The sequence below is a fragment of the Cygnus olor genome, chromosome 16 (assembly GCF_009769625.2).
Source record: "Cygnus olor isolate bCygOlo1 chromosome 16, bCygOlo1.pri.v2, whole genome shotgun sequence".
NCBI lineage: Eukaryota > Metazoa > Chordata > Aves > Anseriformes > Anatidae > Cygnus > Cygnus olor.
This window is the reverse complement of record NC_049184.1, coordinates 1,469,415-1,486,870: the sequence shown is the minus strand read 5'-3', so window position 1 is coordinate 1,486,870 and position 17,456 is coordinate 1,469,415. Positions and strand designations below refer to the sequence as shown.

The following is a 17,456-nucleotide window of genomic DNA, read 5'->3' as shown; positions in this document are numbered from 1 at the left end:
CACAGTAGGTACCAGGACAGTGGGACAGGCTGCATGCTTTTGCCACTGCCCCTGTTGGGGATGGAGCTGACAAACATGGGCAGATCCGTCTCAGCCTTCACCTGGCCTCCTTTCCTCAGGAGCCTTGGAGTGCTCAGAGCTGCCACGTCCTGGCACAGCTGGGAGGGACATGCATGTGGTTGGAGACATCGAGAGGCTTGCTGTGACTTTGAGAGTGAGCCCTTGCAGAGACAGAGGTGTTGTGAGTTCCTTTGAGCTAAGCCCTGGGGACTCCTTTAGCTCTCAAAACATATTACCAATTATTCCCATCCCTTAAATAATTTAAACCGGATGCTGCTTCTGGCAGAATCTGCATGCCAGTATTTCTCATTCCTGGGAGGCATGGCCACAGGCCTCTATCTTCACGCTTCTGCACATCACTGACAGGAGTGCAACACTTACGGAGCAGCACTTCCATTAAGAAAGACAGAAAAGTTGAGACAGCATAAAATGATCCACATCCCTGGCAGCACTGCTGTATACAGAAGGGCACCTTATTTGTAGATTGAACACATCTAGCTGCAAATCGAACAAAAAAAACCACATTATTTTTATTTTTGTCTCATTTGACAAGGAATTATATTTTAAATAATATTTTAAATTTAAATTTAAAAAAAATTAAATTAAAATTTTAATTTAAATTTTAAATTATTTCGTGAGAAGCTAGTTTTCAGAACCCAGTTGTTTTCTGAGCCACTACTAGTTTTCGTCATCATTTTGACACAAGAACAGGCACAGCACGGGCAGCTCCCTGCCACTGTTTATACCAATGTTGTTCTTCAGCTGGGCAGGCCTCCTCAGCCAGCTGCTACTATGTCCTCAAACCCTTTTTTGCAACCATGGCTTCATGAGACACTTCACCCAGTTTTGAATATTTCTGGTTTTGCCTGGATTTCTAATGATGCTCTAGCTATTCATGGGGCTGAATCCACCTCACTATTTAGGTTTCCACTGTATTGAAGATGATTGTCTAGACAGCCTTAACTGTCATGTCAGAAAAATGAGATGCAGCTGGAACTGTAAAATCACGGGTAGCAGCCATGACCTGGTGACTGCTTCCTCACTTAAGTCCATTCGCCTGCTGCTTTGCTTCCAGCTGGCTGCTACCTGCACGTGAAAATTTCTTCCACGTAAACTCGTGCGGACGCTGCGGCTGCCTTTACTGCTATCTGAAGGGCCTGCTTTTGCTGCGAAAGCTCAGAGAGGTTCTCAGCTCGGCAATGCCTTCTGCGCTTCCAGGCGCCTTGCCCTGCTGCTGGCAGGCCCTGCCCGGGGAGCCAGGGCCGCGCGTGTCGCGGCTCGGGCCGCACGGCTCCCGCCGCTCCTCCGCTCACGGCCGGCACCCGCCGCGGATGCCCGCTCTCTGGGTGACCGCCCTGCCCGCGGCTCACGCAGCGTCCGGCGCGGCTCAGCTCGGTGCCCGCACCCCAACCGCTGCCGGCAGGGAGAACGGAACCCCTCCGGCCCCGGCGGCAGCCACCCCGCGGCCGCCTCTGCCCGGGGCCCGGCAGGCGGCGGGCGGGGGGCCGCGGCGGGGCGGAGCCGCCCGGGCGGCGGGAGCCGAGGCGGGCCGGGCCGGGCCGGGCCGGGCGAACGGGGCATGGCGGCGGGGGACGGGGAGGCGGCGCGGAGCCAGGCGTCCCTACGGCGCCGGCTGCAGAGCTCAGAGGAGGCGCAGCACCGGCAAGCGGTGCTGGTGCGGAAGCTGCAGGAGAAGGTGAGGGGAGGGCGGCAGCGCCCGCCGGGAGCTGCCCGGGGCCGGGCCGAGCTGCGCTGGCCAGGCGGGAGTCGCGGTGGGGCCTCCGCGGGCGCGAGGGCGTCGAGCCCGGGGCTGGGGCGAGGCCCGGGAGCCGCCCTGCTCCGCCCGGCCTGGCCCCGCTGCCGCGCTCCCGAGCCTCCCGCCGGGGCTTCGCCACCCCGCCGCTTACGGCAGCTCCCGGGAGAGCCGGCGCCCGGCGGGCAGCCGGGCCTGAGCTCGTTTAACCGCGGCCCGGCTACTAGAGAGCAGCCCGGCGTCTCTTCGAGCGCCCTCGAAGCCCTGCGGCCTGCTGCCTGCGGTGGCCGGAGGGGTGCTGGCGGGTTTGTTTCGGTGTGGGTGTTCTTAGCGCCCGCCTGTAAGGAGGCTGCGGCGTAGGAAGCTGCTCAGCTGAAGCGCTTGGCTGCGGCGCACGGGCAGGACTGTTATCAGAACTAACTTTAATTTGCTAAACATTGAAAAGTGATGCAAATTTGAAAGGCTGTTTCTAGTTGTACAGGTATAAAGAAGCCTGCTGCTTGAAAGGTAAAACCTATATGGTTGGACTGCATTTGACATGGTGTGGAAATGTCTTTGGAGAGCAAGTGGTAATAGCAAATAAATGATGAAAGCACATTTCTTCCTCCAGGAAGTGAACAGGAGTTCCCTTTTCAGTCTTTTCAGTTTCTGTCACTTGCATTTGAATGTTTTCTGAAGGACTGCTGCTCCTTCACAGTCTGTTGCTGTTCGCAGACCTGTCTGCTCTGAAGTCCCGCCCATTTATGCAGTCGCTTTCACTCCTTGCCAAAGCTTTTCCTTCCCATTTGTTTTGCTGTGTAGCAAGAAATAGCATTTTTTGTTGATGAACCTGTGTAGGATACTGGTGATATAGGAAGTATTATTTGGTTAACAGAAACCTGACTGTTTTTGAGGCATGCTGAGCCGCTTTGTAATTTTTTTTCTTCCAAACCTGTTATTAAAAATGGTTTAACTAGGATTTTACATTGATTTTGGTGTTGGCAATTCCTTCTGGATTTGACGTGGTTCGGTGAGGTTTAAACAGGATAATCTTCAGTCTGATGGATGTAGTGGGGCTGGCATGGCTGTTTTAAGTCGGTCTCATCGTTCTGCTTGTCATCTCACTCTCTCAGGATGAGCAGATAATACTATGCATAAAATAAACCCTTTCTCACTTTTTTAATATTAGATGAGGTGAAGCTTCCATGTGATAATGACTTCTCTTTATGTCAGCAGTGCTGTGAAATGTACTAGGCTCTGTCTGGAAAGGCTTAGAGAAAACCTAACACAGGAGGATCTGAGTCTGTTATAAGCTTAATTTCTCTTATCCTAATTCTATATATCCATCTTAGTTGCTACAGTATCGGACCTGGTGTCGTGAGTTGGAGCAGCAACTTGAAGCCGGAGGGTTGAGTGGGCAGGTATGTAACACTTGTTAACTCAGATTAAAGGCCCCATAAAACAACAGCAGACGAAAACAAGATTGTCGTGATAGGAGGATTTAAAGAAGCACTGTAACTTTGACCTTCAGTATTTTGTTCAGTTGCCATTCTTAGAGCACCCTATAGTCCTAGAAATGCCGGTCCAAAAAAACCCATCAAGAAGGATTTTAATTTTGTGAAAGAGTGCTTTATAGTTGGAGTAACATTTGTACTAAGTCTCAGGAGAGGGCTATACTGCCTGTCACATTATGTCTGTCTCTGAATAAGAATCGGTTGAAATATAGCATCTTGGAAGGCAAGAATGCTGGCTCTCTGCTTTTCTTTTTGCTTCATGGCTAAAGTAAACCCAGGAAACAAAGAGTAGGAGAGTATGTATTTCCAAGCTTCAAGTCTAAGTGAGCACTTGTGATCATTAGCTGAGAACAGATAGCTGTGAGAGTGTGAAAATGAGGAGAACTACTGACTCTTCCCTCCCTTCCTCCCTGTATTTGTGACACTAATTCCTGGAAGAAGACACAAGTTCCTGAGATACCAAACAAATGGAGGGGAAAGCAATGGATGATAACTGTAGTGAAGGAAATGCAAGAATTTGACTAAACTTTTCCTTTCTTAAGGGATCCCTTTCAGACAGATGGGAACCCACAGAGGAGCACAGCCTGGAAAAAGCACTGCTCCAGTTGGAAGAGGAGCAGCGAAGGTAAAAAGGAGGAGCAATAGCGCATTCTTGGTGTCTTGGATGCTCAAGGAAGCAAGAGAAAACCTGTCAGTTTGGAAGTGGCTGGGCAGGCCATTTTGAAAGGAGAAAGGTCCACAGTCCATTCTGTGGTGCAGTTAATAGTGATGTGTGCTGAATAGCTCTGTTTTCAGTGGGGGTTGGTCATATTGACCTCCAAAGGTCCATCTCCAGCCCGAATTTTCTTATTATTCCATAGGTGATCTGCTTAGTAAAGCCCTGCTTTATGTTGGGAATCAAGCCCTAACATCCTAAAGATTTCATGCGGCAGGTGTTTTCCTTTTGATTTGGACTTGTATTTTGTCTCAATAGCATATCCTGTGCTTATATCAAAGTCTTTCAGCAGAACATTTGGCAACACAGGCATCTTCTGTCACATTTTTCTGTGCTTCTCTTTCTCCCTCTGCTCAAGAGATGAATGGTGTGAGGTATAAACTACACCTGTGTGCTGTGTTACCTATGTTGCAAAGTGAGGGAAGCACAACTCCTGTTTTTATCCAGAAACTGAACTTTGTTTGCTGGGCAACAGTCTTCAGATTTTGTTCATGAAATAATTCCTGAGTGGCATATGTTAGTCTGTGGCCCAAACGTAATTAAACTGCAGTGTTTGATCTTTATGCTCATTACAATGAGCATAGTTAAAAGCCTTTTTGAGGGCTACAAATGCACTGCACTTTGGGAACCCTGTAGAAGTTTCTTTCAGTTGAAAGTGTCATTTAAAGCTGTTTCCCCTACATATATGGTCTTGGTTTAGTGGTGTGCAGTTTAGTGTGTCGTCAAGGTGGGTTTTTTACTGCAAGTCCTAGTGTATTGGACAAGGACAGAGAGACTCTTAAAAAAAAAAAAAAAAAAGGCGAGGGCAGAAGTACAAACAATATTGCAAGGGGAAGGGTATGGAAACTTACAGATGTGAGTGGAAGTAGATAGGTGGTCAGGACAATTGTGCTTCCAGCGGGATGCAGGGTGACAGAGCGGAGGGAAGGCAAGACGTTAATGGTGGGTATCTTCAAAGTTGAAGAAGAAGGGGAGACTGAAATTGTAGATGGAAAATGAGGACTTAAAGTAAGAAGAAAAAAAAGAGTTTGCCATGACAGAGATGTCTTAGTTATTCCTAGAAAGCACTTTTACTAACTTTCAGTTCACCAAGAAAGTCAGTGTTGAGGGAGATAGAAAATCGTGAGGATGTTGCTTGTGGATAGCAGTTGTTCAATGAGCTCATTGCTGTTTCTTCCTTTCTAAGGTGTGAGAACCTGGCAGAAGTGAACACTCTCCTGCGGGAGCACCTGGATAAAGCAAATGAGGTGAATTCAGCTCTTAAAGAGGATGTTGGAAAACTGACGGCAGATTGGATGAGGGCCCGGAAGGAACTGGAATTGAAGGAGAGTGAATGGCGCAATGAACGTGAGGTAAGGATAGGCCGTAGGAATGTCAACATGATGACAGACTGGAATGAGAGTACAGTTTATTGCTGACATAGACAACTTATTGTGTAAAAGTTGTTGCTCTATTGAGAATGTATTGGTGCTGGCTAGCAGAACATGGGTGTGGGATGGAGGAGTGTGCCTGTTGCTGAACACTGTAGGGCAGTCATGCATGAAGTCCCTATTTTTTTTTAATTTTTTTTTTTAACATTTCTTAAATCTCAGCAGTGAAACACAGAGAGGTCTCTGTGTTTTCAGATTCAGAGTAGCTAAGAGAAGGTGAAGACAGGCATCTCTTACCAATAGCCTGTCACAAGAAAATCTCACACTGGAGGGGCTTGTTCTTGTCTTCCTCCACCAAGACTGTTAGACATCTCTGATCAGTATGCTTTGTTGATATCCGCTACAACGGGAGAAGTGTGGATGTTCCCATCTCTGAATTCAGGTAGCAGGTCTACTGTGGATGTTTATGTGGTGCCTATTCAGTCCTTGATGCCCCTGTTGGAATTCTTATTAAAGAAGATTTGATGATGGTGGTTGTACTCTCTCAGATCTAGAAGAATTGTACAGTAATAGGGAAGGCTGCCATTTCTTTCTGTCTTTGTGTGTTTAGTTTTATGACAGCTACTTAAGGGGTGAGCATAACCGTCTTCTGAGCCTGTGGCGTCAGGTGGTGACCTTCCGCCGTCATTTTGTGGAAATGAAGACCGCCACTGACAGGTGAGAAGAAGTTAAGACTACATCTCTTGGAGAAAAAAATGTAAGCCTCCATTCACATCTGCTTTTGGAACCTTGATGTTGCTTTAGTTACAGCTGAAGATACGATTTGTCCTTTGATATCCTGAAGCAATGCCATTATGTGTGCTTTACGCTACTTTCAGATTCATTTTGTCTGAGGATGGTTTTCAAATAAAACTGAAGGGCTTGGGCAATGCAGAGGCCCTAAATAGATGAACTTGAGTATGTTGATATTTGGGCTAATATGCCCAAACTCAGATGTATAGGTACACGTATACATATGGAAGAGAACAGACTCACCAAACCTATGCATACAGCAAATAATGCAGTCCTTTCTATAGAATGATTAAAATCTACTTTAAATGTCACCGGGTTTTTTATCTCACTGATTCTGAAGGAAACATTCATGATTATATATTTTTTTCTTTTTATGTCCAGCTTACATTTACTCTGGCCAGTTTGTATTCACTTACACCTGTACCAACACTGTTGAGAGAAAAATAACTTTTCTACCTTGTTACTCCATTTATCCAGTTTATATTGCTTAGTTTGGTACCTCTTTATTATTGTTTTGTTTGTTCTTGGTCTCTCTGAAGTTTCTTTCTCACAGTTGCTTTCTATGCAAGCAATAATATTGTAGCCTTGATATTGCATTCTTCTGGTGTGAGCATGCAATTTCAAACCTGGGTTAACGTCAGACATTTCTCTTATACATTGATAAGCTTTCCTTAATGTGTAGTGGATACCTGACTTACTATTTAATTTGTACTTTTTTTTGTTAACAGCATTCAAAGATTATTCTTATGCCACCTTTCCAAAATGCTTATTACATGCATATTTTCATAAGCCTCTTAGCAGTCTAAGTGGTGATACCAAAAGGTCACTTAACACTGATATCCTGGGTATAAAAGCTGTGGACCCTGGCAAAATTCCTTACATCTATTCATGGTGTTGGTAATTAGAGTATGTTAATAAGATTCAACAAGAGCAGCAATTAATAAGAGTAATTAGAAGTCCTTGAAATCTTCTGGCTATGCCACACATTTCTTCTTATCTCTGAGGAAGAAATAGACTCATTCTACAACTATCAAGACAGATCCTAATCCCAGAGTAACAAATGAATGATTTGTCCCTAGCAAAGATGTAATCTGTTGCCTAATTATGTGCTTGAAAAGTGGACTGACTGATAAAAATGGTGGTGCAAACATTAGCTCTTTCTTTATTCTTCCTCAGAGATTTGTCAGAGCTGAAGGCAGAGCAAATGAGGCTCTCTGGATCTATACTTGTAAACTGCTTCCGTCTAAACTCTGGCATACAGCTCTGGGAGTCCATCACTTTGGGTAGACCTGTCCTAAAGGATCAGGCACAGCAGCAAATGGAAAGGGAAATAAACCAGAAGACTTTGGAAGTGATGTGTTTACAAATCAAGGGTGACCTGGAGAAGAAGGAACTTCAAGATAGGTTAATATTTTTAAGCTTTTCTATTGCCAACGTTATCTTTTGTGACTGCTGATTCACAGGTTCATAGATAGGCTGTGTTCATGTTGAAAACACATACATTCTCTATAGCCTTATTTCTGACCATAGTCAAAGTATTGCCTTTAACAAAAAAAAAAAAAAAAAGGTGGGCAGGAGGAGAATCTAGCAGAAGCCCTTCTCTTCTGGGTAAGAAGACTGGGGGGAGATTGCATATTGTAATGTATTTGCTGTTAACTGATTCTTGGTGAGAAATTCAGAGCAGTATAAAGAGCACTCTGTCTCTCGTACAGCCCTTTTGCTATCCAGGACTGTGCTCTAGTTGTTGGGAGGAATTTGCACAGGACTGTCATGAGCAATGTAGCACCTCTGTAGTGACATTTCCTTGGAACACTGAGTGCAGAGTCCTTTGGGCCGAGTGGTGCCTTTCTGCAACATACAGTACATTAACATGTAGAGATTAAATCTGTCTTTGCTGTATTTTCTGGGCTGAACTTCTGCTGCTGTGCTTTTGGGAGCTGCTTATCTCTTTAACAGCTGATGGTGTGCTTTTGGAATGGCACGTGGACCTTCTCTTCTCAGGGTGATGGAGCTCTCAGCCTTGCTTATACAGTCTCAGAAGCAGAATGAGGAGAAGGAGAAGACCATGAAAACACTTAACGACACTGTGGAGATTCTAGTATGTTTTACCTTTATCTGGGAAATAGCCCAGTGTCTGCTTGGTCTGAGTCATTTGTTTTCCAGCCTTAGCACAAAGAGGTGTGGCTTCCTCAAGAGGAAGAGTAGTAAAGGTGCTAACTGTGCAAAAACATCAGGAACATGTTTGGCACATGTGCAGGCAATGGCAGGGGAGCTACAGACATGTTGGGTGCCTTCCTTAGGGAGGTTTTGCCAGTGTAATTTTGCCCCTGACTTTAAGTCTCTAGTGATAAAAGTTACTTGGAATTGACAACTTACCTGTCTGTAGAGTTGCTGATCTATCTCTTCTTAGTTTTAGCAAAGAAGAAATTGAATAGATTATGGAAAGTAATATACTGGAATCACTAGGGCTGAGGCTTATAAGCATGATAATACTGCTGAAGATGGGAATGCTCCAGAGCGGAGCTTCTCTTGTCCACTCTTTCCTTATTCTATTCTCAGGAAGCAAGTCGATTAGAGGTAGAATATGAAGCTTCATTGACTAAAAATGCCAAAGAAGAGAATCTTGCCCTTCAAAAGTTAATCAAAGATATAACTGAGGTGAGTACAAAGTTGGGTCCACATCCTTGTAAATTTGATTTAAAAGTACTTAATGAAGGAAAGAGAAAAGCACAGTGAATAGACTCACATGTTGTATACTGTGTACGTTCACTGCTACTGGCTGTTTCATTTTGGTGCCACTTTTTTTGATATAAAATCTGACATAAATGTCAGAGTTGGCTCTCCTGTGACTCTTCACCTGAGTCCCTAGGAATTTCAGTACCTATGCCTTCACTGTCATGCTAAAGTCTCTCTTGAACTGTGCTTTCTGAGTTGGCTACTTGACATTTGTACTCCAGTGTTGCTTGGAGGCTTCCCAAACCCTCCTAGAGCAATGACTGTGCTGTTCTTCAGACTTTTATAAAAGGTCACTGACTCAATCAATGTGCTTGCCAGCCTTGCTCCTTCACTCTGTCTTCACTGACCATTATCATCACAGAATCTTAACTGTTCCAACTGGTTAGGGGTAACTTTAACTTAGTTCAAAACTTCACCCTGTACAGGAGGTTTAATCGTCAGATCTTTTAGACAGCCTCTCACAAAGTCAGTTCTTTCTACTTATTTTAGTCATTTTTTCCTTTTTTGCTGCTGCTCAGAGTAATTGTAAACATTAGCTATTTCATTACTGTTTTCCAGTATTCATCAGCTGTCTTCATCCCTGGGCAATGTTAATGGTTCTTTTCATTGCTATTTCCAGTGTTGATCTGGTGCTTGTATATGTGGTTCTGAGAAACTGAAGGAGACCAAAATCATTCCCAAGAGCTTTAAGAAACCAGGCATTCAAGCAGCCTCCAACCACTTCACATTTGTTTCTTCTCTTCTTGTTTATAGTAGCTGTGTTCAGAAATCCCTGGAGTTCTTGTGGTGGCTGGGATGATACTTCTTTCCTCATTGAAGAAATGATTGAATTGAGTCTTTAACAACTCTAGGGTGAAGTGGGGGAAGAAGGAGAAATAGATAAAATAGTTTGAGCAAAGAGTGACGGTTAGATGTGGGCTTTCAGGTGGTGTTAGATGACAGTGACAGCACGGTCAGCCTTGTCTGCACTGACAATTTCCAGCGTCCAGAGTCTATCAACGTCCTTGCTTGTCTGAGCTCCCTTGATACAGACCATGCCTTTGTATTGGTTCAGGAAGCACTGGCAAGGAGGCAAAGAGCAACACAGGTGAGAATTTCTGGTTGTCATCATCGCTGGCCACAGTCTCAGCTGCTCATGCCTCACCTGGCTTCAGACCTTTTTGTTTATTTACCCAGTTTCCTTCTAGCCATCCTACTCTTGCTACTATGTTGCCTTGCCAGTCTCACCAGCTCTGTGTTCCACTGCTTTTCTCTCCTGATCTCCTCCCCCTCATCACAGCTGTTGCCTTCAGGTGAGCTGTCTCTCTGCTTGCTTGTCCTCAAGTTACTGTATCTGAAGCCATCTTCCCTACTTATTATTGCTTGTTTGTGCTATTTTCCTCCCTATTCCTTACAGGCCTTAAAAGAAGAGCTTTCTGCTAGACAGGACTCTATAAATTCCCTGCAGCACCAGCACAGACAGCAGGAGGAAAAGTGCAAAAAGCTGCAGCAACGGCTTGAGCAACTGGAAGAGGAAAGTAAGATGTCAAGCAGTCAACAGCAGCACCTTCAGTCCCTGGTAGAATCACTCAAAAGGTGAGTGTTTCATCCTTCTCCTGTGTTTTATAGATAATCTGCTTCCAGCTCTGGGAGTTCTAAGGTGTTATGGTCAAAGAACTCTCCTTCCCTACTGTTCATATGCCTCTCTTCAGCACTTTAGCATCCTCCTCTCACTGCTTTTCATGCTCTACTGCTATTCTAAGGCTGTCTTTGGAAACGTAGAGCAATGTTGGAATACAAGATGCATCCTTCCCAACATACCACTTCTCTAAATTCTGTTCTTTGGGTGCCTCCCTAGCCACTGCTTCTCACTGAATGCAAGCCAAAGCCTGCCTTAAGTTCTCCTTCCCTCTGCAGTTATCTTGTGAGGGGGAAGAGCAAGTCCCTCCTTATCTTGCTCCTCACAACTCCATCCTAGAATCGTGAGAATGGGATCAATGGTTGTGCAGGTCTCCTCATTCTTTTAACTTGTCTCTGCAGTGATTGTGCAAACCTAGAGAAAACCAGGAGAGAACTACAGCAACAGCTAGATGAAAGTGAGCAAGAAGCCTCGCGTCTGCGTCGAAGTAACACTGAACTGCGGCTGAAGGAAGATTCAGCCCAAGGGGAAAAGCTGGAGCAGCAACAAGCAATGGAGAGAGTATGTCATGACCAGGACCTCCTGTGAGTGTTAAAGCTTTCTCTGGGCAGGGCTGAGCATTTGCTAGAGTTTAGGAGATCTCTTTGCCCACAACAAAGGAATGAATTTCTTGTGCTTATCATCTGTAGTGTAGAAAATTGAGGGAGTACATGGGCAGGTCTGGGTACCTACTGACATACAGCATAGCTGCCTCCTTGTCCTTTCTTTCTGACCCATTAAAAAAATCTTTCCAAACCTGACCAAAGTAGTTGATGACAGGCATAAACTGAAACAGATATTCAGACTGAATTTAAATGAAAAAACAAATAAATTAAAAAAAAAAAAAAACATGACAGTCACACAGTAGAACAGGTTGCTCAGAGATGTTGTGAACGTTCCACCCCTGGGAATTTGAAAAATCCAGCTGGATAGAGCCTTGAGCAACCTGGACTGATCCCATAGCTGATCCTGCTTTGAGCTGAAGATTGGGCTGGAAACCTCCTGGGGTCCCTTCCAGCCTGGATCACTCTATAATCCTATGATCATTGGTTTGAAAATGCATATACATCCCCTCCCCAAATAGATTGCAAGCTCTTTCATTGCTGAAGGTGAGAACAGTTTGGGGAAATATTATGTAAACCCAAAAAAAGTATCTTACCCAAAGAACTTTGCTGTCTTCTATCCATTGTATCTAAAAGGAGAGAGGTAACTAACAGGCAGGAAGCTGTTAGGATAAGAGTTCCCAAACTTTTTGGAAATGTACTATGATTTTTGAAAACTTTTTTTACTTTCTTACTAATGAACATTTCACCTACATCAATGACAAAGAGTGGTGCAGCTCTAGTCAGAAAATCCCAGCATTCTTCAAGTGTAAATAGAAAGTTGGTGGAAATCCTTCAAACTGCTGTATCTGGGGTGTAGTATGTAGTCTTTGTTTTGGAAATTATAATGTTTTTGTCACTAAAAATATGTTTACCTTTCCTGTTCTCAAGTCTGAAGGACTTAGCTGCACTTGAAGCAAAACATTCATTATTACAGAGTGAGTTGGTAGTCACAAGAGAGATGCTGGAGGAATCACACCTTCAGAGGGATCTGCTGAAGCAAGAGAAACATGAGCTTACAATGGCACTGGAAAAGGTATGGCCACTTTTTCCTAGGTAGCACTTGTGGGAGAGGGGGTTCTGATAGCAGGACCACCGCAGGTGCTGTTTCTGGCAGTAGAAGTCAGGGAAAAATGGTGTTATCCTTCTTGGACAATGCTGTGATCTAGACAGGTTCTGTGGTGGATTTAGTCCCCACGTACTTATTGGAAAGGTTTAACTGGGAGTACATCAGGTTTGTCAGAGATGCAAAGGGGATCTGGAGTTGCTGCATAAAGTCAGGGATATTCCTGTCTTTGTTTTCATGTTGTTCATTTGTCTCTTCAGGCAGAGCAGTCAGTAGCAGAGTTGACAGGAGCTCAGAATAAGCAGAGTTCTGAAATAGCTGATCTACATGTTGCCACAGCAAAGATGAGCAGTATTAATGAAGCTCTTGCATTGGATAAAGTGCAACTGAACAAGCTTGTGTTGCAGGTGAGCAGAGTTTCCAAGAATTCCGCCAGGTGATTGTCTCCAGCTGCTGTTTCTTTTCAGACTTTGCCTTCAGACAGGATGACTGTCTGAATATCGACAAGTGTTATTTTTCTGTCCAGACTTTATGCAGAGTAAATCTTACTGTATTTTGTTTCCTCTCTGCTTCCATGACTGTAGCTGGAACAAGAGACCGAAGTTCTGTCAGGTAAAGTGGATGAGATGGAGAGAGCAAAGATCTCTGTACAGGAGAAGATGAGCTCTTATAAAAGAACAAATGAAGAGCTTTGCGCAGAGAAATCCCACCTGGAGCAGCTGCTGAAGAAAGCAGAGGAGCAACAGGAGGGGCTGCAGGTGCAACTGAGAATACTGACAGAGGAGAAGGAAGAAACCCAGCTAAAACTCAACCAGGTAAGACAAAAAACCTGGTTCTCCTGGGTAGGCATTTGGCTGCTTGGCTCAGGGAAGCTGTGTCTGTTTGATATTTCAGTGCTTTTGTCAACAAGATGCTTGGTAGTACTGGAGGTCAGAAAGCTCTGTTTACTTCCTTTTAGAAATGGTTTGGTGGCTTGCAGAAGATTGTAGTTCTGAGGGATTGATCTGTCCTTTGCTTCTACAGCATATTTTAAACTGTTTTGGCCTGGTTTTTTGCTTTTGATAAACTTCATAGAAATTACTTTTGTTGCCTGTGCACCTGAATGAGGCTACTACTGTTATCTGTGGCAAAAGAAGCAAACATTGTAGCTTTTCATCTTTTTCTGAGGTAAAAAACAGGCTGTATGTTTCCATTTATACTTTTTGTTGTGAAGACCACAACTTTCAGAACTCCATTCTCATGTTCAATCCTAGGAAGCAGTACAGAGCTGCAAGTCAATATCTACTGCCTTGTACTGCTACAAAGGGGAATGACATCTTGCTGTTATTGTTCAAACTATATTTTAAGACAAGACATAAATTGTAGGTTTGAATTGTTAGAGCCTCTTTAGGCTTTCAGGAAGAATTTAAGAAATAGGTGAACAGACAAGATTCTTTTCTCTGGACTAACTGATTTCAATATATTAGAGAAAAAGCTTGTGAGAATCATATCACTGGAGGAGAGTTTTTCATCATTTAAATGACAGTTTTGTAATGTACAATCTTGGGTATTTGGCGATAACTGAGAGGAAAATAGCTTGTTTCTCATGGTCTGTTCTGTTTTAGTCTTTGGCTATAGGGTAAGTTGTTTGTCAAGTACAAAGCAGAGGTGTTATGTTGAAGATAAAAGCTTAAAAATCATGGTTAATCTTCAAGATTGATTATCAGCAAGGTATATTAGACAACTTATTTGTGTAAGATGATTAAACATTATTACTGACATGAATTACTGTATAGAGTCTACCACTTTTTTGGCCATGTCAGCCAGACTTTCATAAATCACTAAATGACAATGCTCACCAGAAGGGCTGTTTCCCTATCAAACATCACCTCACTGCATCCAACAGCTTTACATTTATTCTTTTTTTTTTTGAAGGAGAAACCATATTTATTTTAACTCTCTTCAGTGAGGAAAGTTGCTTTTGCTCAAACGTACCTGAAAATTTCCAGCACTGATACAGATTCTGAGAGAGTTTTAGTTTTCAAGGTAGCAGTTCTGGAAAATGCAGAATTTTTGCATGAAAACACATAGTCTGGGGTATGTACATTTGTCCTCAAGTAGTTGTCTGGTCCCAGCCAACCCAGTATGGCCCTACACAACACTTCCAAGTCCCAGTGCCTTTCGGCAGCCCGAAGTATTAGTGCTGTATACAGCAGATGCTCTTAGGCTTTCATCCCACAGTACAGGAGCTCTAACTGATTCAGCAGTGACACTGGTTGGCTCTGAGCAGATCTTCAGAGAAATGACTAGAACTGTATTTTATCCTGCTTTCAGGTTTACCTCCAGCAAGAGTCAGCTAGCAGTGGTTTGGAGCAGTTGCGCCAAGAGTCCTCTCGCCAAGAGGATGCACTGGCCAAGGTGTCCAAAGAGAAGGAATTCCTGGTGCATGAGAAGGCTGCCCTTGAAGTGCGACTGGCAGCTGTGGAACGGGACAGACAAGACCTTTCAGAGCAGCTGGCAGAGGCCAGGTAAAGGCAGGGAGGAGGCCCTAGACAGGACATTATTTAATGTCTGTAATTATAAAGGTGGTAATCATTACACAAGGATTTATTGCAAACTGTATGCTTTTCAGACAGCCTGACCTTCCATAGACAGAAAATTGAAGAATCTTGAGGGGAAAAAAAAACAACCCGTATATCATGGTTTGAATGTTATTTTTCTGAGAGCTAAATCTAACAAAGCCTTGGGCTCATGTTTGTGCTACCTCGCACGTGGCTGTGAAGTCTAAAGCAAGCCAATCTGAATCCTCAGTATCAGGTACCTTCACTCTGCATTGAGAAATAACAGTGCCATGATCTCTGCTTGCATCTAGATGTTTAATGGAGACTGAGGCTTCTCTTTGTTTTTGTTTTCTTGTTCTGTACATTTGAACAGAGATCTTCAGGATTCAAGGGTACTATATACAGGCATTCTGAGTAGGACACTGTCATATAGGGTGAAGCTAGAGGCTTCTCCTGAAGATCTTGAGGACTTTCTGTTTCTAAGCTAACTCATGTTAACTGTGGTACAGGACCTGGGTTTGGTTCTGCCTGCAGCGGGGAAGCTTCTTTTGAATCCTTGCCAGTCTTTGGGAATTGCTTATCACTGATGTGTGGGTCCTGTACACCTTAGCACGTGGCCTCTAGGGATGGATATCACGGAGATGTTATGCAGAGAAGGAACAAGATATTGTCCTTGTGCTGTATCAGGCTACTAAGATCAAACGTGACAAGTTCTGCTTTTCAGAAACAAAGTTTGTCCTCTGTTCTAGGTAGCTTTTAGAAGACTCCTGAACTTGCAAAGCTGTATAAATGTTATTTTGGAGATTGTCTGTCATGCATTATGACTTACACTTGACCGCTCCAGAGTATGTTGTTGGCAAGGCTGATAAATACTGTTTCAGCTCAGTCTGTTTCTTGAGAGCTGCTGCTTTTTCTGAGCTCCAGCTTCTCTTATTTGATCCAGCTGAATAATATTTTGTCAATTTGGCTGTACTGCTTGTTCATAACTTTTATTGCTGGCTAAACTTCCAGAGGAGAGTGTAGCCAGAGCTGCAAGGTGGAATATGATAAATTTTGAACTTGAACTGTCTATAAACAGCTCTTCGCTTTCTTCTAATGGCTGTAACACTGATGTGATTTTCCAGGTTTTATCAGCGTAGGTGAAGTGGAGGATACTTACTGCTTGATTATATCTGTTCCATATGTTGTCATGAAAACAGAGATTGGCAGTAGGTATTTACAGAGTCTTTATTAAGCATTCAGCTCTTTTTATTTTTCAGTGACAGCATCAGTAAAAAGAAGAGAGAAATTAGTTATAAAGAGCCTTTGTTAATAGATAAAAGCATTACCAAGAATCATCATCAACTGCTCTTGCCAGATGACGGTCTCGAGCCTTTTGCTGTCACAGTTTTGGACTCTACCTTTTCTGTTCTGTTTCAAAGGCTGGTTTCTATTTATCCTTAAAGTGTAGCACATTTACTTTGGACTGCCAGAGATTGGCATAGTCAGATACACGTGTTTGTTCCTCTTGCTTGAAGATATGTCCTCCATTGTACAATAAAGCAGTGAAATGTTGCTATTGTGGGTTTTATTGCTGTACCTTTAATGATGTTATCCTAATGTGTCCCTGTACTAATGAAGCAATGCTGTATATTGTAAGACACTGGCACACAGGACTCAGTATTAGAGCAGGGAAGTAACTTCAGCTCCAGGTTCCAAAATCCTGTGTGTCATTCAGAAGCCCTGATGAGATCAGGGCTGTGAGCCCTGACGGATGGATTTTTGCTTGCTGATACAGACTCTGGGGGCACAGCTACCTGTGTGTCATAGATCAGATGACAGCAATTTAAGGTTTGGCTATTGAGATCAAATTAGACTTTACTTCCTGTGTTATGCTAGGTCATAAGTAAAACCTGGGCATTCCCTTGGAGAGGCCTGCCTTGCTATTTGAAATGGCAGAAATACGTTTTATGTTCATAAATTTCCACACAACCCATTTTCCATACTCAGGTGTGGGGATTATGAACCACTTCTTACTGGAATAGCTCCCTGAGCATGTTAGGAGTAAGAAGCTCATTCTTTCTATATTTACAACATGTAGGTCAGTGAAGGAGACCCTGGAATCCAGCCTGTTTGAGGCTCAGCAGCGTATATCTCAGCTGGAGATCAGCAGGAGTCAGCTTGAAATCCAACTGCATACAGTCATCCAGGCTAAGGAAGTGGTGCAAGGTGAGAGCCTCATGTATTTTGTCTCTGGTGATACTCTCACCTGGTTGCAGTGCAGTGCTGAGGAATGAAGGAGACGCAGCCATAGCCCTTTTGCACTGAAATTAGAATAGCTTAAGGCTAGCAAAATCAGAACCATTGTTTCTGTAGGTGCTGAATTTCTTGCCATTTGCCATGTTTGCAGGGGAAGTGAAGTGTCTTCAAAGTGAGTTGGAAGCAGAGAGATCTTTAATGAAGCAGGAACGGGAAAACATGGCACAACAGCTCCTGCAGACAGAACAGCAGTATAACAATGCTCTCAAACTTCATCAAACTGATCACGAAGTGGAAATAAACAAACTCCTACAAGACCTGGTAGGAAACAATATGGTTTCAAGCAATCTTTGTGGGATGGCTTTAGCATAATTATAGCCTGAGCCTGAGAAATGGCAGTAATCATCTGTCATAGGCCACACGCTGCTAGGTCA

At 43.7% G+C, this 17,456-nt stretch overlaps 2 protein-coding genes across 4 annotated transcripts in view; both read left to right on the top strand.

The window, feature by feature from the left end:
* Positions 1–1,603: 1,603 nt before the first annotated feature.
* The window catches only part of CEP250 (centrosomal protein 250), a 34,397-nt gene continuing 18,544 nt past the window's right edge, over positions 1,604–17,456 (top strand). The window contains exons 1-17 of one of the 3 annotated variants that reach the window (XM_040575477.1): positions 1,604–1,756; positions 3,145–3,213; positions 3,849–3,931; positions 5,208–5,373; positions 6,002–6,108; positions 7,360–7,587; positions 8,185–8,281; positions 8,743–8,841; positions 9,845–10,006; positions 10,316–10,494; positions 10,939–11,121; positions 12,070–12,214; positions 12,505–12,651; positions 12,829–13,059; positions 14,558–14,751; positions 16,865–16,992; positions 17,174–17,343. In XM_040575477.1, the coding sequence (XP_040431411.1) occupies positions 1,640–1,756; positions 3,145–3,213; positions 3,849–3,931; positions 5,208–5,373; positions 6,002–6,108; positions 7,360–7,587; positions 8,185–8,281; positions 8,743–8,841; positions 9,845–10,006; positions 10,316–10,494; positions 10,939–11,121; positions 12,070–12,214; positions 12,505–12,651; positions 12,829–13,059; positions 14,558–14,751; positions 16,865–16,992; positions 17,174–17,343 (2,505 nt within the window). In that variant the 5' untranslated portion in view covers positions 1,604–1,639. The remainder of the gene's footprint in view (positions 1,757–3,144; positions 3,214–3,848; positions 3,932–5,207; positions 5,374–6,001; positions 6,109–7,359; positions 7,588–8,184; positions 8,282–8,742; positions 8,842–9,844; positions 10,007–10,315; positions 10,495–10,938; positions 11,122–12,069; positions 12,215–12,504; positions 12,652–12,828; positions 13,060–14,557; positions 14,752–16,864; positions 16,993–17,173; positions 17,344–17,456) is intronic. The other 2 variants (XM_040575478.1, XM_040575479.1) reach the window with 2 other exon arrangements.
* The window catches only part of ERGIC3 (ERGIC and golgi 3), a 52,142-nt gene continuing 48,575 nt past the window's right edge, over positions 13,890–17,456 (top strand). Inside the window, exon 1 of the mRNA XM_040575482.1 lies at positions 13,890–13,893. The gene's annotated coding sequence lies outside the window, so the exon portion shown is untranslated. The remainder of the gene's footprint in view (positions 13,894–17,456) is intronic.